Below are 26,432 nucleotides of genomic sequence, written 5' to 3'. Positions count from 1 at the left end.
CATCTTGGCATTGCTGCTCCCAGCAAAATACAGTGAGCCTTTAGTCTATTAGATGAGAAGAAACAAAACATAACAGATTACATAGAGCAGATGAATGCTTGCTGTTTGTTTTTAGGTGGTTGGGAAGATTACTTTCTGTTTGGAGAGACTGTGCCCCATGCCATTGTTTCACATTGCATGTATGTGTATGTGTGACAGGTGCTTGTACAGAGCGGTCACATTCCCATGGTGTATCTGGAGTGTGTGTCCTGTAAGGCCCAGTCGATCTACGAGGTCAGCCAGAACTCGTACGTCTACCTCAGAGGAACCTGCACCAACTGCCAGGGCTTTCACCGTGGGGTAAGCACACACACACACACACACACACACACACACACACACACACATACACACACACACACACACACATACACACACATATATAGAGAAAGGCACAAGCATACAACCCAACTAAATCTGTGTCTCAGCAAAATGAGGTCACTGCACCACAGAAGTGACAGTGGAGTCAACATTTCCAGATCCTTTTCTTCCCTTTCCTCCTCCTGCTCCACCTTCTCTCCTCCCCCTCCTTTATTCAGACTTTCCCTGGGATTTGTGATGCAGGCAGTGTGTGGGTGTGAGAATGAGGTCATTGTACAAGTGGAGCCAGAGAGAATATGTTATGTCCTTACTAACACAGGGAAACGATTTGAAAGACAAAACACTTGAGTTGAGTCACTGGTCCTCAATTTGCACATGCCAGCTGACTGACTATGACTCAGCTGTACACTAACCTAGCTTACTTTTTAAAATAGTTCAACTGTACTTAAGTTTCCATACTGGTTTGCTTTGCATACAGTGGGATCCAAAAGTCTGAGACCACTTCATGGGAAAGTGGTCCACCATGCATATATTTCAACAGAGGAGTCAAAGAAGAGCCTCAACTGGAAACAAGTTCAGTTTCCATCAAGTTTCAGCCTCTTTAATTCCATGTAAAACTTGTATGGATTCAAACATCCATGAGACACTGGTTAGCCAACCTATGAGACTTTAAGTTACAATATGAACATATAAACTGGTTATAACAAACGTTTTATATTGAATCCTAAGATCCACTGACAGCCAATGGAGGCTGTACATATACAGTATACAGTATACCGGCGACAACATAAAAGTTTGGAGTCATTTCTCAACATTATTCAAAACATAAGAAGTCTGACCTTAGAAATATTTCTTACTTGGGGAAGTAAGCTTCTTAATATGTATACAAAAGACTCAAATGTGTCAAAGTTCTCTGTATACAGCTGCAAGGTCTTTTCAGGTCTCTTTGGACCAATAATAATTTTTGTTTCACATTTTAGAAAATACACTCATGTCTGTATGCTAAATTTGAAGCTACAACCAGCAGCTGGTTAGCTGATCTCAACACAATGACTGGAAATAGGGGGAAACAGCCAGCCTGGCTCTGTCCAAAGAAAAGAAAATCCACTTACCAGCACTTCTAAAGCTCACTTATTAAAATGTTATATCTTGTTTGTTTAATCAGGACAAAAGCCAACGTTTCATCTCAACAAGAAAGTGAATATATGTATTTTCCAAAATGCTCAACTATTCCTTTAAAGCTGCTTAGCACCCATTATGTATCTTTTGTTCCCAACCCAACTCCCCCTTTTTCATAACCTGCTAACCAAAAAAATGCACTGATCAAGTTAGATTAATCAAGTTAGGACCAGTACAACCTGGTTTCTGGACCACAGGAACCATTCAGGTATCAAACTGACACTGCCTTTGAGTTCTGGCTACAGATATTTGGTGTGTATTAAAACAATCACAGTAAGGCAAACAATAAAACAAATAAAAAAAAGAAACAAGAAGTTGTCCTTACCTTTACTGAAAGTTTTTAAGTTGTCTACTTGACTTTATGCTTCTGAGGAAATTACAAATTATATTTTACCAAATCTCTTTCTCTCTTTGTCTCTTAGCGCTGGAGTGCCATGACTCTGCAGAACGAGACTCTGGTCCTGGACTCCTCCTCCACCACCACAGGAAGTGACGGCATGAACCTGGTGCTGCGGCAGGGTGTCCTGCGCCACGGAGACTCTTACATCTTCACCCTGCACGTGACCGATGGCAGTCTGGATGGTGAGGGTGTTGCCTCTATCACGCTGCATCACAATATGCCCCCGGCTGGTGGAGAGTGTCACCTGAGAGGGGGAGGGGAAGCAGGAGTGGAGTATGGGGACGGGGACGGGGACGCTGAAGGCTGGAGGGTACGCACACTGCTGGACCGGGTTCACTTCAACTGTTCAGGTAGGAAGAAGGAAGGTGTGACCTCCCTGCAGAGCCGGCCCAAGCCTTTATGGGGCCCTGAGCAGAAGTTAATTTGGCCAAGGGCGTAGGTTTGGTCTCAACATTGGTAGGGATGCAACAAACCCACCACGACTCCAAAACAAAGAGATTGACTTTTTAATGCCATCAACCAAACAGTTTATTAACATATAAGATCAGAATTTACATTTAGAGATGCCCATACACAAATATTATACATGTACATATGTTGAATCTCCATATATGAAATATGTACACACATGAAGGAAAATCGTGTGTGTATATAGTATATATATATATATATATATATATATATATATGTTACATAAATGTTATATAAATATATATCCATCCTGTCGGTATATGTTCATTTATATGAAAATATAAAAGATAGAAATGTATGATTCAATTTATTAAGAAATTATTGAGAAAATCAAATAAGAACATATAGAATTATTATAAGCATGTTGTTTTAATAAAGTTGCATTTTACTAAGAGTATTTCATATATGTTATGAACTTGTATCTTCATATATACAAAGGTTGTATATATGTCATAGTAATATATCCTCTTATAAATGAGACATCACTCTTGATATAGGGACAATTATGTCATATATGTACATAAAGTATGTAAAAAAAAAAAAAAACGTTATAGCATAGTGAGGCATTAAAATGTCAAATGTCAATGAATCTAATGTGCATTGTGGGTGGTAGCGGGAGTATTCGGAGAAAACCCATGCAGGCTTAGGGAGAACACGCAAACTCCACACAGAAGGCCCCATGCCTGAGATTCCTGGGATGCCTGGGATTCAACCCACGACTTTTTCAGTTTAAGGCAACAGTTCTAACCACTGTACATATGCATAAAAATGTGAAAAACATCATAGTGTAGTATATCAAAATACGTCATAGTACAATAAAGTATTAAAATTTCCAAAAAATAAAGCTATTTGCCAGAACTTCCATTCATACTTTGACTCCTGCTAGCAACCTGACTGCTGGCCCATACCTACAGACGCAGCCACATCATAAACTTTATTTAATGACGACAAACTAGATTTTGATCTTGTAAATAGTAAGCCTATAGGCTAATAGCTATAACTAGTAAGCAACAATCACCCTCATTGTTGATAATGAATAAGGATAAAACAGCCTAATAAATCTCAACAGGGCTGCCGGCTGCTGTGCAGTCCAGCCACAACGGTCTCTGAGAACTTGTGCATCATCTCCAGGTACAACAATTGTAAAATACAAACACCAACATACAATAAACAAAAAATAACAATCCAATAAATCTCAAAGCAAACAGCAACAACGGCTCTTGGCATGAGAGTGCGCAGTGTCTCCAGATGCAGCTGTGGGCGTGTGCGCCAGGTGTGTTTAGCAGTTTTAGCCATCATATATATAAATAGATATTAAAACTACCAAGCAGTTTTGAGGCCAAGTACAGTCTCTATTTTTTGCACTGCTTGAGCAGAACCGCTTGAGAGCCCAAACGATGTAATTATATATGACGGTGTGGCGCCTATGGGTGCCAATATGCTGGTGGTCCTAATGTTAAATAAAATATATGGTGGGTCATTTCAAGAACTCTTGAGGGCCCCCTAGTGGCCACGGGGGCCCTGAGCAGCCGCTTAGTTAGCATATGCCTTGGGCCGGCCTTGCCTCACTGTCATACGCCCGACACAATATGTATGTACGTGTCTGTTTTACATTTGTTGTAAATGTACTATTACTCATCACCTCTTTACCATTGTCATTTTTTTCTCTCTATTGTTCTTTTTGTTTTTCTCGCTTTTCTGTCTCCAGGTTACAGTGATCTGGGCGTCTCAGAGACTCCCCTGCTCTACAGTCTGCTGGTGACGCGCTGCAAAGAAGACTACTGCGAGGAATTCTGTGTGTACAAAGGGAGCAGTCCAGAGCACTCGGCCTTCCTGCCCCCGGGCTTCAGCTCAGCCCGACACCGTGTAGCTGTGTCCATCACAGTGGAGGACCATCAGGGAGCTGCCATCACTGCACTCAACAAGTAACTACAATTTACTTTGCTATTTAGTTCAGTTAGACAGAGAAGTGTGGCCAATTAAATAAGATTCAGACCTTCAACTTTTTTTTGTTTACATCCCAAGCTGCTGCAGTCCGCTAAACCTGCACATTACTGAAGTTTCTGTGAGAGGTACAATAAATCCCCACCATCTCCGAGGTTTTTGTTCTGTTGCTCACTTCTGGCCCAAAAATTTCACCGTAGAGCTTAATAAAGTTTAGCTCTTTGGCGACTAATGGCAACAGTTTAGTGCCTTGCATCAGAGGGTGTTGAACAGTGAATTTAGCCACTCTTAGCTGTCATATTATTATGGGATCAGCAGCTCCTGTGAAAGACAGGAATATCTGGACAATATCATACGGCCCCAAAGTTGGATCCCGCTCAAATGTTTCTGTGCATGTGTGTCAGTATTTTAAAACAATATTGTTACAGTAATTAAATTTGGTAGCCCTAGGTTAAAACCCCTTAATATAATACAATTTTCCCTTATTTTTCCTCAAGTAGGTCTACGGTTGTTAAAATAATTTTATTTCACACTGACAGACTGTATCACATACCATATATATTCTCTATCAATTTGCGAGTTAAATAGTCAAAGCCAAAATCACAGTTTTTTTAATGGTTGCACTTTTCCATTAAATAGAAATATTCTACATTTATTCAGCTGCACATTTCAATTAAATTCAACCTTATATATTTGGTATCTTCAGAGACTGACTGGGAGCTTAATTTCGCAATTCTAAGCATTTGAACAATGTTTGGCTGCAACTAAAAATGTGCTGCTCAAGAGTAGCCTCCAATATTATTTATGTTTGCACTATCTGCAGCAAGTTAAACAGCAAACCACTCGACAGGATTTCTGAGGTTATGCCTATATTGATTGTCTTTTTTTATATATCTAACTGGAATTGCTTGGAAAGCGGTATTGATTATCAGTGCATTATCCTCTTAAAATACAGTAAATTGAGCATGATTAGCCCACCAGCCAGTCAGTGCCCTCAAAGGATTAAAAAGCCCAATTTATTTATATGTCAGCACTGGAAAAAGTTTATTTCTCTGCTTTTAAGAGGAGCTGAACAAGATCCAAAAATCCTCATGAAATCAAGCTAAAGAAGGTCAGTTCTCAGGCTCAGCAGTGCTTTGAGCTAAATAGTAATTTTAATATGGCAAAATTATCACAATGACCATGCTGATGTTTAGCAGGTGTCATGTTTACCCTGGTGGTAGTCTTTTTATATGGCATTATGTTTTTGGGATGTCCGTACGTCCCATTCTCGTGAACATGATATCTCAGTAACGCCTTGAGGGAATTTCTATGAATTTGGCACAAACATCCACTTGGACTCAAGGATGTGGCCATTAGTCAATTCTCTAACTCAGGAAGGAGAGGTTGTAACCATTTCCTGTAACTTGGCTGATAGACGGAGGCATACAAGCGAATGGCGGTAATTCTAGTTTTAGAAAGTTAGCGTGCTAACGTGAAAATTTAAGGGATGACCAAAGTTATTACAGTTCATCTTGAGAGGTAGCCAATCCAATAGATGTTAAAACATTTCACTGAAAACCACAAATGTGAACATCATGATGTCTTCAGAAGAAAAGTCAGGTGACCATGAAAGTCATTTGGATTTGGGAACCACATACGTATGTCTTCAAAAGAATTTGTGCCAGTCCAGTTACAGTCCACAGTTAATTTCAACAGTTATTGAGATAATTCAGTCATGCCATCCAATATTTTTATGTTTGAAACACAATATTCAGCAGCAGTGCATTTTTTGTGTGTTTGTGTCCAGGTCCATGGAAGTTGTGATGCCAGATCCACCACCCGAGTACAGAAGCCTTCCTCATTGGCTGTCTGAGCTGACAGACAGCAAACTGAAAAAGCTGCTGGAGCAAGGAGACTCCCAGAGGGTCAGAGAGTTATCACTGGCTCTTATTACAGTCCTAAATGAGGTACGAGAGGTCTAATCACCCAACATCAATTGATGCATCGACAGTATCATGAAGCATACTTATACCTGTTTATACTCCCTTTCAGTATGAGCAGAGCAGGGGGTCAGGATGGGTGTCCCGAGAAGAGCGCAGTTACCGAGTCAGAGTCCGCAGCAACATTACCAGAGCTCTGACGGCTCTGGACCTGACGACTGTTAACGACATCCAGCAGACCTCTGCTGCTCTGGCTCAGTGCACGGTGAGTGAGCTGAAGGGAAAGCTAGAAAAGATGGAAACAGTAAGGAAAGCAAAGAAATGATCAATTCTGTTTGTGTTTTCCAGGCGGTGAGTCGTGAGTTCATTTGTGAGGAGTGTCAGAACAGCACTCTGAACAAGCTGGAGTCCATGCTGGAGATTTTGCAGACTGACACCAAGCAGGGCACTGTCACTCCAACTGAGATAGCTGACAACATCCTGAACATCATGGGTAAGAAAGAAAAATTGGCTGTGAATCCATGAGTGTTTCCATCTGTCAGAACAGTGTTGGTCTCAAAATATGAATGAAAGTAAAGTGTAACATTAATTAGGAGCTATCAACTACTCATTTATTCATGTATGTTTATTGCCAAGTGGAGAGCAACGCCCTCTCACTGGTGTTGCTTATCACCAGACAACATATAGAAAAAAACTGAAGACCGAAATAGAGATGCATAGATCAACTGTAATACTTGCTCATGGTATTACTGTATATATGATACTTGTTTTGTAGATGTAAGATCATTTGGTTAACCTTTGTGTTCTGTAGTTTATCATTTATTTCCACTAAACACGTTTGTGGACACATATTTAGGAAAACAGTGAAAATCTACAGTTGATCGTTGATCCAAATCAATCATCTAATTACAATCAATCTGTCAGTGATTGGCTCACTAACTCTGTTTCTCAAAAAAGCCTCCTGCACTCTAAGACTGGAAGATTTATTGGCAAAAACAAACTACAGTGAAGGAAACTGGGCAACTGTAACTTTTTCCCCACTTTCTTCTTTTCCTAATCTCAGCTATTAACCTCATCTCATATCTTCTCCCTCCCTCCAGGTGATCTGATCCATCAGGTCAGCCAGTCAGCCTCCCAGTCTTACCTTCAGACAGCCTATGTCGATTCCCCCTCACCCCCCTCCACCTCTTCCTCCTCTGGTGAGGAGCAAGTTGGCACCCTGTTAGACCCCTCACCCTCTTCACCAGAGCCACACCCTCTGCGAGTGGCAGCGAAGGCTTACAGCCTGTCCTCGGTCCTCATGATGATCCTGATGCACGCTCGGGTGCTCAATGAGGAGCCACTGATGCTGAGGGGAGCTGAGATCGCTGCCACAGGAAAACTGGCCGACCCCCATAGCTTGCTCTGCTACCATGACAACAGTCCAGGTGGAGGTGTGTACTTACTGTCTCATTAGTTGATGAAAGTTATGTTTCTGTAGGTGATCATGTTCATCACCTCATTATCTATAGAAAGCTGGACAACAGGACTGTGATGGAACATGTGTTTAATCTTGTCTTCTTCCCTTCCCCTCTCTCTTTCCAGAGTGTCAGCGTTTCTCCATCCCGCGAGCTTTGAACACCAATCTTGTCAGAGCTGCTGCAGGAAACGGCATCGTGCAGCTACTGTTTCAGGTAACATCAGAAAACATCTAATCTGACAGAAAACACTCAATCAAGTACAGAATGCTCGTTGTCTTTGGATGTCTGTCAAAAAACTGGGCAGCAAGAAAACTGCTGTTGCTAAAGTCTCATGAGCAAACACTGAAATGACCTGCCTGAAGTGCACTTGTTTTGTCTTACCTTTTTCTGTTTCACCCTCAGTTTCTATCAGATATCAATTTATCCACTTCACTTCCTCTTATGATTTTCTCTCTCTTCTTCTTTTTTCCCCAAGGTGGAGTCCAACCCCTTCCCCTTCAACTATGTGGAGAACTACAACGTCTCTACCGAGGTGGCGTCCATGGAGTTTCGCACTGAAAATGGCACCCAGATCCCAATCTCAGGGCTGGATGACAGTCAGGCCATCACTGTTGCCATTAGCAATGGCAACAGTGATGTTGGAGTTGAGGGTTCTGGTAATGGAGGGTTGCCCACAGCTGGAGCCGTTAACATCAGCCACTGTGACTCCGTCATCGTTAGGGTCAGCATGGGAAATACTAACAGACAGGCAGGGCTGTTTGTACAGCTCAACTTCACCTCTCTGGAGGGTGAGCTCTTGACGTTCATCACATACACACTGCATACACGGCTGGAACAACTGAACAATATAATGTCTAATCTAATACAAAACATACTCATTGGCTTACCTTAGAAGTTCAATTTTTGTTGACACCGAGTGAGGAAGGTATTTTGAAGCTGTAATGTAGCAGTGTTATGCTTGGCTGTATTATGAAATCAATGGACCCTTGCAGCCTCTTCCTTCTGGTTTGTACCCTCATCATGTATCCAAGCAGCTGTGATGGTGTAATTTTCTCACAGGGATTAACAAAGAATTATTCTGTTTTGTTTTGGCAACCCTTGCTCTCTTTATAAATGAAAGAACATCGGCTGTTATTATATTGTATGATATGTGGTTATGAATCTTTTCAGTATTTAAGTATTTATTCATGAGAGAGTGGCAGTGTGAATTTTGAACTGGCTTGCCAACATATAGCTATTATATGGACCAAATAGGGAGATAACATACAATCTATAGATGCATTAACATAACAAGTACAAAGAGGTTAAACAGCACTCATTGATCTACTATGTTAATTGTATACAGTTTTATATTTTTATTTGTAATTGTATTGACTCAGTTTAAGTATTCTCATTCATCATTATGTCTGAGGGCGACAGTCCATCCCTGTATACGTACATCCCATTCTCGTGAAGGCGATATCTCAGTAACACCTTGAGGGAATTTATTCAGATTTGGCACATACATTCACTTAGACTCAAGGATGAACTGATTAGAAGTTGATGTTCAAAGGTCAAAGGTCACTGGGATCTTACAAGACATGTGTTTGGCCATAACTCACAAATTCATGCACTAATTATGACACAATTTAACACAAACGTCTGATAGGATAAAATGAAGTAATGTCATTTCATTTCCAAAGGGTCAAAGGTCAAATTCACTGTGACATCCTAATGTTCAGCGAAATTGTTCATTCAATGCTGTAACTCAGGAAGGAGAGATTGTGACCATATTACCTGCAACTTGGCTGGTTGGTGGTAATTGTAGTTTTCCTTTTCTTTCTCCAGTTGCCAGAGAGAAGGATAAAAGAGAAGAGGATGAAGAAGAGCCGTACATCACAGCTTACCTTCATGCCCATGAAGAGCCAAACGAGTTCAACTGCACAGACAGAAAACGTATCACACCTAGTATGACCAGGGGGCAAGATATGGACCACAGGGAATACACCTTCTTCCTGTCACCAGAGTATGAGCCCTTGTTCATTCACTGCACTGTAATATGATGTGTACTAAATATGTTAGTTTAGAATTTAATACTCATGTTTGCTGGGTGAGGTCTATAGTGTGGCCATAAAACCTGAGGCATTTTTGTTTTGGATATTGTTTCCTGTCCTGTATGACTACAGCAAACAGTGTCCCGTCTGTCCCATGTTACACAGGTCCTACGACACCACACTGGACTACTACATCAACGTGAGCACGCCCTGCAGCCCTGGCTCTCAGCCTGGGGGTGTTCGTCTGGAGGTTGCGGTGTTTGCCTCCCTGTGTCAGTATTTCAGTGAGAGTGAGAAGCAGTGGCGGACAGATGGCATGGTGCCCCTGGCAGAAACCAACCCCAGCAGGATTGTTTGCCGCACCAGGCACCTCACAGCCTTCGGTGGAAGCGTGTTTGTACCAATCAATGCCATCAGCTTTAAAGTGCCAGTCAGTATCACACAAAAAAAAACATGCCTTCTTTGTGCATATTCGCCAGATGAACACACACTTAAACCGTTTCCCTTCTCCTTCAGGAGCGTTCTGGTGCACCAAGCCTGGTTGTGCTGTTGGTGTGTGTATTGGGCTTACTAAGCTATCTTGTAGCAGCAGCCATCTTGCACAAGTTGGACCAGCTGGATCTTCGCCGGGCTGGTGTTGTTCCACTCTGCAGCCAAGACGGACTCTTCAAGTATGAGGTTCAGGTTAAGACTGGCTGGAGTCGAGGGGCAGGTGAGTTAGGGTCACTATTACTCATCTTATGTCAAGATGATAAAAAGTGAGAAATGTTGTTGTTTATAGCTTAATAAGTGTGTAACTGTAAATATTAAGGTTCCACTGTACAACTGTAATTATAGGACAGCTTTGATTAAAAGCAGCAACTGTAGTATCTGAATAAAACAATCTATCTAGAAATACATCTTTGACGTTTTATAATGTAGTTACATTTATATTAAATTAAATAAATCAATAGGGTAAATATATATAATAATGATTTTGAAATAGTGCTTCAACTAAGGATAATTTTCATCTTGCCTCATCGATTCATCTTGTATTGTTTCAATAACTTGGTTAACCTGTTAATTTGTAAAGCATCACTAAAACATTCAAATAACAAAAAACAATGAAAAGTGTCCATCGCATTTTCCTAGAGCCCAAGGTGATGTAATCAAACGTCTTACTTTGTACAAAACCCACAGATATAGAGTTTACTATAATGTAAGACAAGAAAAAACACCATATTCTCACTTTTAAAAAGCGGGCACCATCAAATATTAAGCTCTTTGCTTGAAAAAAATACTCAATTTTAAAATTAAGTAGTTTTTTATAAAGATAGGAAACATGGCAGAGTAGAGAAGAGAGTTTGTAGATGAATGACCCCACTTTTTCAGGGGCAATTTAATGACGAAAATTTCCAAAACTATGTTAATCCAAAGTTGATATAGTGAGTTTCTGTCTGTCCTTCAGGCACTACAGCCCATGTGGGAATCAATTTGTACGGACGTGAGAGCCGCAGTGGACACCGCCATCTTGACAGCAGAGGAGCCTTCTCACGCAACGCACTTGATATCTTCCACATTGCCACAGACACCAGCCTGGGCAGCATCTGGAAAATACAAATTTGGCATGACAACAAGGGTATAGACACATGCACACACACATAACAGAGCCCTGTAATCACAGAGTTTAAGTAGCCGATATTTGAGTAAACCATTGTTTCATGACCCTCCTTCAGGTCTGTCCCCAGCATGGATGCTGCAGTACGTCTTGGTGAAAGACCTGCACACAGGAAGCAGCTACTACTTCCTGGTTGAGGAGTGGCTGTCAGTCGACAATGAGAGAACTGACGGACGTGTAGAGATTGAGGTGGAGGCATCAGGTAAGAAGCTATAATCCAAACATCCATGATGAATATGGCTGTTGGTTGACGCCAGTCTGATGCCGGTACCACTTTTGTTTCTTTCCCTTTCTTTCAGAGGAGGCTGTGCTCCGTCAGCTGCCCCGCCTGGCGCGGTGCGAGCTGCAGAGGGCGCTGTGTGAGAGCCACCTGTGGCTGTCACTCTATGAGAGGCCCCCCCGCAGCCCTTTCACCCGCCTGCAGAGAGCCACTTGCTGCACTTTGTTGCTGCAGCTCTTTCTATTGGCCAACACACTGTGGTACAGCATCGTGGTTGATAAGAGATACAGGTACAGGAATGTGTGTCGTTTGTGTTTTTGTCCTCTCTGCCTGCTGTCTTTGTTAATTTCCACATTGCAACTGGTGATTAGTTCCCACATTTGAATGCTATCCTGTGCTTTAGCCCACAGGCCGTGTCAAGGCTCTCTTCATTAAATGGAGAGACTGTGGCAGTAGGTGTGGTGACCTGTCTGATTGTCTACCCTCTCTACCTGCTCGTCTTCACGCTCTTCAGAATGAGCCGCAGCAAGGTAACTCAAATCTCCCCAAAACTAAAACATGATCAAGGTTTCAGTGCTTCCCAGAGGCCACTTGAATATTTTCTCTTTGTGTGTGTGTGTGTGTGTGTGTGTGTGTGTGTGTGTGTGTGTGTGTGTGTGTGTGTGTGTGTGTGTGTGTGTGTGTGTGTGTGTGTGTGTGTGTGTGTGTGTGTGTGTGTGTGTGTGTGTGTGTGTGTGTGTGAAAACATTAGTGTGTGTCTGTGGAGCAGGTGCCACAACAAGTGGACCAGGAGTCTGTGGAGATCGATGACTTGGAAAACTCCATGGCTGGAAGTTCCTTCCTCTTCTTTAATGACGAGGTACAGTCTGACAAGAAAAGAAAGGGACTTACAATTCCTTAAAATGCCTTTATGTGTTTTTCAGTTTATTATGGAACTCATATTAAATTAAAATGAATCCCATGGTCCTGGCCAAGTGATTGTTTATATCTATCTATCTATCAATCTATCTATCTATCTATCTATCTATCTATCTATCTATCTATCTATCTATCCATCTGTTTCTCAGACCAACTCAGAAGAAACCAATGTGGATTTACCCACTCCATCAACCAAAAGGTGAATTACTCTGTTGCCAAGGCAGTTGTTTTAGATAATGCATGACTTCATCATTGGAATACAAATACCAAGTATAATTGCCAGCTGTCAGATGAAGTGAGAATAATAAAAAGAAAAGGGGAAATTGTTTTTGATTTAGAGAATTGCTCTTGTCACAACTATAAACTCCAACGCCATAATTGTCTCAGCACTGATTCCAGTGTTATAACAACATCATTATTGTTCTCTGAAAAACAACTTGTTGTTTGGTAGAGAGACAGAGAGGAAAAAGACTGTTAAAGTACCTGAATAATTTTCTGAAGTCACACAACATAATAAACATCTCTCACTGTGTATTTCAGTGTGGAGAGCTGGGGCATGGCAGAGGAGGAGACAGAGGACAGGGATTGGTCAGAGCTGTTGAGTGACGTGTCTGTGGTGGGAGGGGCAGGGCATGGAGCAGGAATGCCAAGGCTGAAAAGGGGTCAGGGGAGCAGGCACTTGGGTGTTGACATGACCTTTAACCCTGATGACGAGGAGGGAACTGACCAACGCAACAAATATTTCACCTCTTCAGGTAACCACAGTAGGAAGCCTTTTTTTTTCTGCCAGTACCAATAACCTCAGTTCTTTGAGTACATAAACATCTTTTCACTCACAGATGAGGATCTAATCAAACACATCCTGGCAGATAAACAGAACTTCTTTCCTCAGGCCGATGAAAGTGAGATGGCTGACCTGTAAGTTTCACCTCTGACACAAGAAATGCAAAGAATTACCTGCATTACTAGGAACATTTACAGACCTGCTTATGTTTAATTATATTGTGTGTCAGGTCGAGCATTTTGGGAGATAAGACTGAAGTGATTCTCCTCCATGAGCCTCTTCCTCTCGAATCTGACAGAAGGAACCCACCAAAAACTGCTTTCACCTCAAATACAGGTGTGTGTAAAAGTGAGTGTGTGTGTGTGTGTGTGTGTGTGTGTGTGTGTGTGTGTGTGTGTGTGTGTGTGTGTGTGTGTGTGTGTGTGTGTGTTTGTGCGCACGCACGCGTGTGCACATGTGTTTGGAAGAAAAGGTAATTTATCAAGCATCAAACATCTTACTTAAAGCAATGTGATTGCAAATATTTATACCTATTGTTCCCCTTTAAGATGTCCAGAAGTATGTGTGTGTTAATGTTGGTTGACTGTTATCAAACCTTTACAAAAACTATTTTCTTTCCTTAATTGAAAAATTTCAACGGGACCTGGAAAGGTCGTATAGTTTGCACATTACCACTGCTTGGTAAATTGCATTGAAATTAATTTGCTCATGCTTTTTGTACCTTTTTGTCTTTTTACCCAAATCTTTTTTTCGTGGAATAAAAAAACAAACGGCTTGGCACTTCCTAACCTAAGAAACTATACTATCGGGCAATCAGTATACAAAAAATGGATCCAGAAACCGGCATTAAGTTGATGTGAACTTCTAGACTGACCAGCAAACATGACACATGTTTTGGTGTGGAGTGGTCAGCTCCTTCACCTCTAAAGACTTCATGATGTTCTTAAACCTGGAGAAAATCAAGCACAACTTGAGGGGGGCATCTTAAAAATTTGAGTCTGTTTGTCGCCCTATGATTAATTATATTATTAAGTTAAAGACACTACAGGACAAATGAAGCACCAACCACTCTATCAATCCAATCAAATCTCTTACGGTGCAGCTATTTTGCATATTCTTCTATTCCTTTTTTATCATTGACTTAACCACCATGTGAAAAAGAAAGGTTTATTTATTCATTTATTCATTCATTGTATGCTTAGAAATTTTATGTGGGACCATGTTGGGGTTGGGAGAATGTATAAATGTCAGAAATGAGTCTGTGAATGTTCATTGTATTTCATTGTACCTTAGATGAATGAATACATTTAACAAAGATAATAATAGTTATACATATTATAAATATTGCTTCAGATGACATATTATTTATTATGACAAATTTTGTCCAAAAACTACAAAACATCTACCTCTGGTGATCCCTTAAATTTAACAGCATTTTAAGTTATAAGAAATTTGAAAAGTAACTTTTTAGCTTGTTTGTCACTAGGAGTAAAATCAATGGATTTTTACTTTCATCTTTCACTTAAGTTTACTGACCCTGGTCTGTATTATTTCCATCAAAACTGGTTTTTCTCTCAGTAGACAAGATAGCTTAGCAGAAAATGTTAGAGAAGTCTATTATGTCCTTCTGTTGGCATTTCTACTACATTGGTTCAGAATTGTTTTGTCGAGCAAAATGACAAGGTCCTTTTTGTCGATTGTACAAGAACTTATTTGTGCTGCCTGTTACATAAAATCTGATTTACCATCACCACAACAAAGTCATTGTAAAAGATCTCCAAATTGTACTCCAAAGGTCATCTTAAAGTTATTTGCCTCATAGATCAATTATCTGCAAACCGTTCTGTTGTTACTCTGCTGGTTTACTCTTTGGTCAGATTAGTGATACAGGAGGACATGAACAACCCCAGTTTCTAAGGATAAAACTTGTAATGGTCATTAGGAAGAAAACCTAGACTGCTCTGTTCAGTGATGAGCTCCGTACTGGCGGCTGTGTGTCTTGGCCCTTATTGTTATGTTTTAATGTACATCCTGAGTATATGCATCACGATCTTCATTTTGTTGCCTCAGTGTTAAATAAGAAAAGTCCTTTGTTGTCAGAGAGAAATCAATTTAAAAGGCACACTTGTTTCAGCATGGGGTCCAAAGATATTGGGACACTATTTATACAGCTTAACCTGATTGTTTTGTTAGTTAGTTATTTAACTTTCAAAGCGTGAAACCTTCCAATCTTATCTTGTATCAAACAATATAATTAAAATGCAAATGCCTTATATTTAAATAGTCGATACTGTTAATTAGAAACATGTATACTCTCGGAAGTCCCTTCCTTTATATTTTAGTTTTTATTGCCGATCATTCATCTTAGTTTCATCCCTAGGGCCTTCGTTTCCTCTTTGGTCTTTTTATTTTTCCTTTTCAGTATTTCCTTTCACAAACCGTTCTTTATAAAGTTCCCTCTCTCCCCTGGCCTTTTCTCTCCACTCTCCAGTTGTGACAGACGTGTGTCGTCCCAGACGGTTCCCTCCCTGGTGTGGGCGTGCCGCCTTGTGGGGCAGCTGGGCAGGGATCGCTCTGGCGAATGGCGTTTCGATTTGGGCAGGCCAGGGGTTCAGTCAAAGCATGGCCATGATGTGGCTCATCTCCTGTTTTGCCAGTTTCCTGTGCTCGTGCCTTCTGTTGGAGCCAATTAAGGTAGACACACGAACACACATGTTTATGTTCAGTGATGCTTGTTTTCCACACACTTACTGTTTTCTGCTTTTACATCAAGTTGCATGTTGCTCAATGTTTTGGTTTTACTGTCAGTAACTTTAATGTTTTGCTTCACTCTCACCAGTTTCAGCACCAAACAGCAGGCAGAGTTAGCAACTAGCTGGTGAACACAGTGGAGGAAATTAACAGCTAAAGAGTCAGGTCTTTCCCTCAGGAGTTGGTGGAGCCCAAAAACAGAGCTACAATTGAGTGAATATTGGAAGGCCAAAAATATGACTTTAAATTAAAGAGGATTTTTCTGTGTGTAGATAAGCAACACAAACTCATTTGCCATAACAGCTTTTATGAGTTGATAATATTGTGCTATGTTTACAGCTTGTTGTGCTAACCCCAAATGGCCCCAAAAATCAGTTGCCTCAACCAGTTGAGGCTGATATAAATAATTTAGGATTCTGCCACTTTGGCACCTTTGAAACAATTAACTAAGTTCCCATATTTTACATTTTACTTGTGATTTGGTGATTTGAAGTGTTGCTATCCATAAGAAGATATATTTGTGGTTTTAAATACCAAAAACTCAGTGTAGTTTTACATCTCCTCTCTCAGGCTTCTCTCTGGAGCTCTAGTTACAACAGGTCAGTGAGCCAATCACAAGAGAGGAGGCTCTGAGAACCAAATATTTGAGCTTTGAGCAACCAAATCCTGCAAGGTTTGGATGGTGGGTCCGGGTGGCCGGGTGTCTTTTTTGTGACATCACAAAGTTACAGAAGTCCTGATGGCTCGTTTCTGAATACAGGCTGTGTGCATTTCTCTGTGGACTGAGCACTTTTATACTTCACAGTATTAATATAGAACCTAGACCTGGTTTATAATCAAACTACACACGGACATCTAACTTTGTACTACATGGGACCTTTAAGGATTCAAAACACAGACATCAGGCTGAAAACTATTTTTCCTATTTATTTTTCTTTATTCCGGAAAAGCTGGAGTGCAAGTGCACACACCCAAAATTTCTTTTCACTAAATTCCCATCTGGGTGTGGTCCTGTTAACATTTTGAGGTTTTCCTATTTTTATTTTCACACAATCCTCTGTCCCACAGGTGTTGTGTGAGGCAGTTTACTACGCAGTGTGTGTGCGTCGCCTGCGTCCAGAAGATCAGGATGTGCTTGTGGAGTTCCCCCGTGTGGAGAGAGTGGTCCAGCGGGTCCCTGAGGTGAGACCACCACACGGCTTCGCTCTGTCCCAAGCACGGCACCAGGCCCGCAAGGTCCACATGCTGCACACCATGCTGAAGGTGAGTCAGTAGATATAAATGATGCTGGAGGCTGATTTTATATTTGTACTGTGTCGTAGACGTTTAAAACTCTATGTCTATTGTGATAACAAAATATTTGGTTCCCATTTTCAGAATTTCCTGGTTTACATGTTTTTCCTGTTGGTGGTTTTACTTCTCAACTACTCTGACTCGTCCAAAGACACGCACAGCCTAAGACTGCGCACTCAGCTGCAACAAGCCCTACACACACCTGAGTATCACAACATCAGCAGGTACACACACACACACACACACACACACACACACACACACACACACACACACACACACAAACCTCATAAGATACTGTGTTGTTTCCAATAGAAATGTGTATTTTTAAAATGTTGACCTGGACCTCTTCTATTAGTTTGTTCCTGTGAGATTAACATCTCATTTTTCAGTGACCTTCTAATTGTGTGCTTTTAATACTTTCAGAATTTCTTTGGTAAACATACAAACAGTGTGTCAGGCCATTAAAAAAGATTTTTTGGCAACTTCCATGACTGAGCACCATGTTTTCTCCTGTGGGCTTTTGAGACTCGACCTACATGTGCTATTTTATTCAAACCAAGAGAGAACAACTTTTCAAAAAGTGTCCATGAATTTAGTTTATTTAGAAAAGAGCAGAACTAGAGTTTCTTCTAGTCAAATGTATGGTCATCCTGTGCGCACACAAACGTCCTGTATGATCTTCTTTGTATGTTTGACAGCAATGTGTGTGACAAATACCCTGATTTCTCTTTTAGCCGAGATAATGTTTTGATGTGGCTGAATGAGTCCCTGTTGCCACGGCTAGTGGATGACTCTGTCCTCTTGCGAGACACAGGAAGTGTGTTACTCGGCACGCTGAGGCTGCGACAAATCCGCGACACACGGGGTGAGACTGAAATGTGGTCACTGAGGCTTCATTGATCTGACAGAAACTCTCTCTAACTTATTGAACCATACACATGAGAAATGTCTTTGTTTTTCTTTCAATTCTATTGAGTAAAATGCATCAAATGTTTAATGTGTAGCATCACGGGTACTCCAATTATTTCTGAGCATCTGTTTACTGAACTCATTCTCTTCCATGTTTGAATGAACTTTTCAGAGGGGTGATTAAGTTGGGCAAATTTGATCTCAATTTGATCTTGTTGACAATTTCTCCCATTTGCAGGTGGTGCCAGGGCAGGAGGCAGTGTTTGGGGAAAGGGCTGGTTTACCTCTCCAACTAAAGACGCTGAGAATTTCACTGCTTCTGGTGCTAGCGATGCGAACTGGTAAGAAAGGGATTGAACACCTGGCTGTAACAAAGCAGCCGTTAAGTTAACTTTTTGGCCAGATTTAGTGTTTGTTTAACATCTGGTTTTCTTTGATGTGTCATGTTCTCTTCTGTGTATCCTCCCACTCATCTTTCTAGGGTGTGGCGTTTGGGTCAAGCGAGGGTGTATAACAGCATTGACGAGGTCCACCAGCTGAACAGAAGCCTGGAAGAGGCCTCTTCCTCCTTACAGCAGCTGCAGCAGCTGCACTGGCTCGACTACAGGTAGTAAACAAGGAAGGACAAATCTGGAAATAGGAAAAAAAAACTTCTAGGTTTTAAGAAATTTTAAATTAAAGTAGAAGACAGAACTGAGCATAACAACTTCATAGTGCTCAGCCGGATATTAAATGCATAGGTCAAGGCAATAAAATCATTAAAAACATGATTTAAAAGAGGAGTTTGCTCTCTGATTTCATTGACCAGATTGTTCCACAGTCCAGGGGCCAGAAATAAGGGAGTAGAGATGGGGACTTGATGTGCATGTGCACACAATTTCACAATGATTGGAATAAAACAGAACCATGCATACTCAAGGCTTTATAAATCTGGAATGGAGTTTTAAAGTCCCTGTAGTGCAATTGGCCCTATGACTTAGTCATTAAAAAGTTGCACGAGAAAAATTATAAAACATCAAACATTGAAATGAAAGACAGAAAACAGACAGAAAGAATGTGCTAAGAATGTGGGCCCGATTTCAACAACTGTTCTGAGAATAATAACTGATGGGAGAAACAAACCTCTAATCCTGTTCATACCACAAAACTGAAATAAAACTTCCTGTAATGGAAACACCCATCTTAAATAAGATAAATAAAATATTAAAGTTGGTTCCAAAACAGGAAGTGACTTGGCCCCTGATCTTATCTTTATGCATGTGTTCCCAGGACTCGTGCTGTGTTTGTGGAGTTCTCGCTCTACAACATCAACACAAACCTCCTGGCTGTCTTCTCCTTCCTGTTTGAGTTCCCGGTTTCTGAGCGTGCCCAATCCAGTCTTGACCTCCTTGTCATCACTCTGTGGCCAATCACAGGCCTGGATCTGCAGCTCCTACTCACGGTAACCCCTGGCAACCCCTCTGTCACTCCCAATAATTACGATAATAATAACTATTATTACTATTGAGCCTTTAGGTGTAACTGAATCCTTCCCCCCTGTCTTTGGCGTCATTGTTTTGCCGACACATCTCCAATGAAACTTTGTGATTCCTTGTTTTCCAGATCGTCCTCCTCGTCTTGGTGTTGTATTTCCTGGTGCGGGGGATCTTGGGCTTCCTCAGAGAGGGCTACAGGTACCTGCTGTCAGCCTGGAAACTCCTGGGCATCTGTAAACTGGCTCTGGCAGTGTCTGTGTGCGGGCTGCACCTGAGCCGCTGCACCATGGCCGCACAGCAGTGGGCGTCGTATGTGATGCAACCGCGGGACGCCTTCACAGATTTTTACCCCCTGGCCAGGCAGAGTGAAATGTACACAGTCATGTCTGCATTGCTGTTGTTCATACTGGTGCTCAAGGTAAGAGAGAAAGACAGAGGGCTGATTATAAGTATATGAAAGGATAGAGCTTGTTTATTACAACTTTGGTTCTGTTTAGTAATTCTGGTCATCAGTTCAGTCAGTAATAATGACAATGTACTTGACAAGTTATCACTAGAAAGAACACCCATAACAGTTTAAAGTATGTATGTCGATATTTCATATTTTTATTATTGTCACTAAATTCCATGAAAAGAAAAAAAACAACAACGAATTGATCCAGCCAGCAGGTTTCATCTGTGTGTCTGCAGCTTGATAGAACTTATTCCTCTGTGCCATAGCGCTCCATTGTTGTCCAAAAGCTGCTGAAAACACATTAGTGAGCATTGCACTTTATTTGAAATACTGCTGGATCTAATGTGTATTAATCCACAGCTGAAAATAGTCCCCAGCAAATATTTACTCTTGTTTGAGTAAGATATTCTAAAAACTACAGTACCCAAATGATGCTTTCTTTTTAGAAAATAAAACTCTAAATTTATGAGACATTATTTAAAGATTTATGTCTTCAGTAGAACCAATGGGCTTGGTCAGAGAGTCACAGATGAGGGAAGTCAAAGAGTACTGGGTATTATTGAGAGACTTTTACCAGCATTACAGGTGTGCTCAGTTTGAGTTTTAACTCCAGATAAAGTAATTTAGCTAATTTGGCTAAACTGTAAGGTTGGTGGTTTGACACCCAGGCTTTGCTCGTCCTGTCCACGTGTCCAAGTGTCCTTGAGCAAGACACCGAACCCTTAATTGTTCCCAATGTGAGTCTGTGCAGGATTAAAGTCTTTTGACAAAAGCATCTGCTGAATAAATGTTTTACAATGTGTAAAATGTTATCATTACAGCTAGAGGTGATAGTCATGACTATGAAAATAAAATTTTTCATTTATTACCATTAATACATTTTTTATTTTCTCTCATATTTTTTTTTCTCTCTGTCCCTCGTCCCTCTCTCTCTCTCTCTCTCTCTCTCTCTCTCTCTGTGATCATGCAGGCATCCCACCAGTTGCGGTTTCTCAGAGAGTGGGCCGTGTTTGGCAGAGCTCTCCGGCGCTCGTTCTGGGAGCTGCTGGGAGTCGCCCTGGCGCTACTGCTGTTGATGCTGGCTTACTCACACACAGGACACCTGGTCAGACTTTTTCTCATGTCTGTTCCTTCTGTTTCTCTCACTGAGCCTCTCCTACACACACACACACACACAAACACACACACAAACACACACACACACACACAAAACATACTGTAAACTTGTACATTGATTGTACAATTATGTACATAACCTTGTGGTTGTTTAACTTTCATGCAAGGCTGTGTTTGATTCTTATGCCTCCAGTTCACTTTCTTTACAGTAGATGGAATTTCCAAGAAGCATTCACTTTAGTACAGACTGAATAACATGGCTTCATCTTTATTACTAGACCACAATAACAGCCTCACTGTTGTGACTGCCAAACATCTTTTCTGAAAGATATGATAATATTTATGCAGTGTTTACCACGTCTTGTCAAGTTTCTAAGTTTGAAATATATAATACCAGAGGAAGAGTGTCCGCTGTGTACATGATAACACAATAATACCCAAAAGCTTGTTTTTTTTTTTTTCTTTTATTGGACCTTTACTTAACCAGCTTGTTCCACTGAGATATAATGTGTGTTTTTGAGACAGCCCTGCCAGAATGGAAGCATAACTGTTGTAGTAATAATGTTACATGAACTATGACTATAACACAGGAAAGAAAACTAAAAAGAATATAACAATATAGTGATTTGATAAATAATAATGATAAATGATGGATAATTATAAATAGAAAAGAATATTTGTTCAACAAAGAACTATTGTGTCACTGTGAGCACCTCCTCTTTTCCACAGAGTATCACATGCCTTACTTTGCTCCTGAGTGATGACTATTTTAAGCATGACAGTGTAAAAAATGGTTTCAAAAAGTGACCTTGATCCATCAATCCACGTCTGTAACAGACCTATTTCCAAGTGTAGCTTTCCAAAATTCAGCTAGATGCGTTCACCGGGAGCTTGAAGAGGTCAATACTGTATCTTTACAATATACCGCCACCATCAGGTCAAAATTTTGTCCATATTAGACGTGGGTGACGTATATTAGACAGGGTGTTCCTGCATTTCTGTCTTCGTACCTGACATATCAGTGTTTTGCTTTCTTGCTGGAACACACTGTTTTTAGTCCTGGATTTCTGTCGATTTCACAGTTCTTTTTTTTTTTTCCATTTATTTCCTACAATTTTTATTATTTATTTTTCCAGTATTTTTTGAAGCACTTTGAGGAGTGATCTGTTTGAAACTTTGTTCTGCTCTCTCTCCTTGACTCCAGCTCTTCCACTCTGTACTGGACGGCTATGGCAGTGTGAGCTCCGCCTGTCTGTCTTTGTTGGGTGCCGGTGGGCTGTTATCGTGGCGTCCCGGCTGGACGATTACCGGTCCCTCTAGCACCATGTCTTCACTGCTGTTCCACGCGAGCTTCTCTGTATTTCGGCTGGTGTTGCTTTGGTTGGTCACTTCTGTGCTACTGAGGAACTACCGCCGTGCACGAGCAGAGCTGTACCGTCCGGCTGTGGATCTTCAAGACTACGAGATGGTCGAGCTGTTCCTCAGACGACTCAAAATGTGGATGGGACTGAGCCGGGCCAAGGAGGTACATTTCCTGTTTCATCTCTACAGCAAGCGTTCAGGGAAGAAACACAATGAAGGTTTTAGAGATTCTATTGGGACAAAGTATGAAAAGATTGATGGTAGAACACATTCTATTAACGTCGGAGTTTCTAGTCCTATTTAGAAAGAAATACATCAGTTCCCATACTTTTCTCCTAATCTTCCATCTTCTCTTTCATCCTCTTCTTAGTTTCGTCACAAGGTGCGTTTTGAAGGCATGGAGCTGCCACCATCGCGCTCGTCCTCCACCAGCGACTGTAAGTCCCTGTGCTTGCCACCACTAGATGGTCCGGACTCTCCACCCACACCAGACAGCGTCGATGCCGGCTCCGAGGCCTCATGGCGTCCGGCCTCCTCCAGCCCCTGCAGCCTGACAGAAGCCCCGGGGGTCAGCTTGGGGCTTGGGTTGGGCCTCGGCCCAGGAGTGGTGGTGGGAGGAACCAGTTGGAGGGAGAGGGAAGAGACTGAAGCCTCGAGGCTGCTTCCTACTCTTGATGCCCTGCTGCAACAGATTGACCGTGTCACCATGGCAACAGAGGATCTGTACCATATCGAGTGTAGACTGGAGCAAGCCCAGAGGAAAAGGTGTAGAGGGAGAGAGAGAGCAGGCGGTGGTCAGGCAGGGAGGAGTGAGGCAGGACAGAGGGGAAAGGGGGACGAAAAGGACTCTGCTGGATGGAGAGAGCGAAAGAGTGGCAAAGAAAAACACAAAGGGACCAAGAAGGTGAAAAAGGTGGCTAAAAGTGAACTTTCAAAGGACTGTGGAAACACTGCTGCCAACCCCAAAAAGACTCCTGTAGCCACACCTATTCCCTTTTTAAAGCCCAGACCAGTCTCTGCCTCTACACACACGCCTGCTCCTCAGTCATCAGCCAAGTCTTCAGTCAGTGCACCTCCACCCACACCAGTCAACAATAAGTCTGCCTGTGATTCATCAGCAAACACTTCCCCTACCCATGTCCCACTGCCCAAAACACCCACCGCACCTCCATGTACCCCTGCACCTTCTTTGCCTTCCACTCCTGCCCCTCCCACAGAGAGAGACACCCTCCCCTCCTCCAGCCTGTTTAACCACCCTGCTCACACAACCACCATTCCCACACGCAAGCGAAAACGCAAGCCCCCACCCCTCAAAAATAAGGTGCACCCCAACTTAGACAGGCACGGCACTGGACACCCCAAATCCTGAGGACTCTGGATGGAGAGAAAAACAGAAGTGAAAGGCGGAGGAAAAGAATGTGGGAGTGAATGTTGGGTTAAGGACGAGAGGAGGACGGGGACAGCAGGTTTTGTCCCCAGGTGCCCCTCTCTAAACCCAGGGGAAAGGAAGAAAACAAGAACAATCACAGAGACTAAGTTTGGGGAAATGAAAGCTGAACAGAAAGCAATAAAATAAGACTTTGCAAGTTTACAAGAAGTGATCCGTCCAAATCCCAGTTCAGTTCTCCCAGAAACAAGGTGCAGGCCACCGGATGCTAAATGAGCTGGTTTAAACACCCATGTAAAGGTCAACATTTAAACCAAGAAATACACTTATTCTTTATTTCCCACAGACCCAAACTGACCCCTGACCCCATGCGACCCTGGAGGTCGCATGGGGTCGCTGACAGGAACACATGAGCGTGTTCACCAGAGGACTTAACGAACTGAAAGTAGACAATGCAGTCAGTCTTTTTGTATATCTCAGAAAAAAAATTTTTGATTTCTCAGTTATGTTGTTTGTCCACATATTTTTATATTTTATATTTCGGTTACCATGGGTACTTGTGGCCTGTCTGAAAACAGTCATGTTTTATGGTTTTGAACACGAATTTGCATATGGGCACACACAGATATATACGCACATGCAGGTTAACATGCATAGAAATAACACTGTAGTTGCAGACACGCTAATGGTAATGTGTCGTACACTTCAGCCCACTGAGCAAGAGGAAACACACACACACACACACACACACACACGTACACACGTACACACACGTACACACGTACACACACGTACACACACGTACACACACACACACACACACACACACACACACACACACAAAAACACACACAAAAACACACACACACAAACACAAGACTGTTGGGATCCCAGCAGCTAGTTCTTCAGGGTGCAGATATAACCACCTTCTCCATACTGATCCAGGTGAAAGGCAGATAAAAGGTGACGGGAAGCCATGAGTAGTGACAAGAGGGAGTAGCAAGTGGTCGTAGCACTGAACAAAGTAGCGTCTAGTGTTCGAAAGAGGGAATAAAGAAGAAAAGAAGAATGGTGCTCAGTGGAGAAGTTTGGTTATAGATAAAAGTTAAGGAAAAAATAGGGTTTTGCCTTCACTTATTAACAGTACTGAACATTTACACAAGTTCTCCCATCATAAAGCTATAATGACTCCCAGTCTGAGTGTCTTCTAGAAATGTTTTTTATTGTGTTGTGTTCGATATGGTTGATTTAAAAGCACTTTTGTTCAGAAGTAGATTGTTTTCTAATGGGGTGTGGTGTAAAGTAATAAGCTTGGTATCCAAACCAATAGAAAAAGCTTCACTCATACTGTATCTTGACTATAAACGTTGCCAAAGCTTTTGCATCATTTATGCATCCTGAGGTGTTACCATGCCGAGTAATTCATTCATTCATTTTGTACTTAGCACTTTATTTTCTGATGGAGCTGATATCCAACGCCATATTTAACTCTCGTGTCAAGTTTTCATTTAATACCTTAACAGCTACATTATAGAAACACTCTAGTAAGTATTATCAAGGTATTGAATTAATAGTTTGTAGTTGTCTTGTGCTTTTGTCTGGTCTTTGTAGTGTTGTTGCTTTTGTCTTATTTTGATCAACGTACATATGTACTTCCTGTGTGCAGTGGGCAGATCTCAGGGAACCCACCCTTTCCCCGAAACCTGGAAAGACAACCAGGAAAACCAAAAGGAAATGATGTATTTTGTGGTTAAATTCTGCCACTGACGATGACTTCTAGCCTGTTCTAGACTTCAGCGCCCTTCTTCTCTCAGCCAGAAAGTGGGACGTTACGTGTCAGCTCCATTTTCATGGGATTTTAAAGGATATGAAAGAGGACTGATTTTGCAGAGGTACTCATGGGTTTACTAAAGTGTGATTGAGGCTCTTTTTTCTCCCTATTCCAAACAGACCCCATCATTACACAGCACAAAGCATAAAAGGGTTTGATTTTGAATCTTAATCTCACCTATTTCTTGGCAAATAAGTTGCACAAGATTTTCAGTTTCAGGATCTCACTTAAAGGAATGAAAAAAAGGCCCATCTTCTTCTGTGTGTGTATATTTCTGTATATATTGGTGCTTTGTTTTGTATATATTTTTGCTTTTCATAAGCAGTATTGTTTATGTGCTGCAGCGGCGTATTCATAGGTCAAGCACTGGTGTTGCAAACCCAAACGTTTTACATTTCTCCAGTTTAACTGAAGCACTACAGCCAAAGCTATCAATGTATTTAATATAAATCGTTGTTCACAATTTGCCAACTAGAAACAGGAAGCTCAGCAGTGAACAAATA

General features: G+C 41.5%; 1 protein-coding gene across 1 annotated transcript in view; it reads left to right on the top strand.

Moving 5' to 3' along the window:
- pkd1a (polycystic kidney disease 1a) overlaps positions 1-26,432 on the top strand; it is a 69,115-nt gene that overhangs the window by 42,144 nt on the left and 539 nt on the right. The window contains exons 25-56 of the mRNA XM_056371818.1: positions 199-339; positions 1,962-2,289; positions 4,119-4,335; positions 6,144-6,303; positions 6,389-6,541; positions 6,625-6,769; positions 7,377-7,709; positions 7,861-7,949; positions 8,212-8,524; positions 9,564-9,741; positions 9,935-10,199; positions 10,286-10,481; positions 11,217-11,387; positions 11,485-11,628; positions 11,726-11,936; positions 12,050-12,176; positions 12,398-12,505; positions 12,714-12,763; positions 13,105-13,319; positions 13,404-13,482; positions 13,578-13,684; positions 15,840-16,042; positions 17,168-17,362; positions 17,477-17,616; positions 18,130-18,260; positions 18,543-18,645; positions 18,786-18,911; positions 19,574-19,745; positions 19,907-20,197; positions 21,204-21,338; positions 22,554-22,874; positions 23,082-26,432. The exon at positions 23,082-26,432 is cut by the window's right edge and continues 539 nt beyond it. Of these exons, the coding sequence (XP_056227793.1) occupies positions 199-339; positions 1,962-2,289; positions 4,119-4,335; positions 6,144-6,303; positions 6,389-6,541; positions 6,625-6,769; positions 7,377-7,709; positions 7,861-7,949; positions 8,212-8,524; positions 9,564-9,741; positions 9,935-10,199; positions 10,286-10,481; positions 11,217-11,387; positions 11,485-11,628; positions 11,726-11,936; positions 12,050-12,176; positions 12,398-12,505; positions 12,714-12,763; positions 13,105-13,319; positions 13,404-13,482; positions 13,578-13,684; positions 15,840-16,042; positions 17,168-17,362; positions 17,477-17,616; positions 18,130-18,260; positions 18,543-18,645; positions 18,786-18,911; positions 19,574-19,745; positions 19,907-20,197; positions 21,204-21,338; positions 22,554-22,874; positions 23,082-24,080 (6,546 nt within the window). The 3' untranslated portion in view covers positions 24,081-26,432. The remainder of the gene's footprint in view (positions 1-198; positions 340-1,961; positions 2,290-4,118; positions 4,336-6,143; positions 6,304-6,388; positions 6,542-6,624; positions 6,770-7,376; positions 7,710-7,860; positions 7,950-8,211; positions 8,525-9,563; positions 9,742-9,934; positions 10,200-10,285; positions 10,482-11,216; positions 11,388-11,484; positions 11,629-11,725; positions 11,937-12,049; positions 12,177-12,397; positions 12,506-12,713; positions 12,764-13,104; positions 13,320-13,403; positions 13,483-13,577; positions 13,685-15,839; positions 16,043-17,167; positions 17,363-17,476; positions 17,617-18,129; positions 18,261-18,542; positions 18,646-18,785; positions 18,912-19,573; positions 19,746-19,906; positions 20,198-21,203; positions 21,339-22,553; positions 22,875-23,081) is intronic.

Source organism: Seriola aureovittata, chromosome 3 (assembly GCF_021018895.1).
Source record: "Seriola aureovittata isolate HTS-2021-v1 ecotype China chromosome 3, ASM2101889v1, whole genome shotgun sequence".
NCBI lineage: Eukaryota > Metazoa > Chordata > Actinopteri > Carangiformes > Carangidae > Seriola > Seriola aureovittata.
The sequence above is the reverse complement of the archived record's forward strand: the minus strand, read 5'-3'. Positions and strand labels throughout refer to the sequence as shown.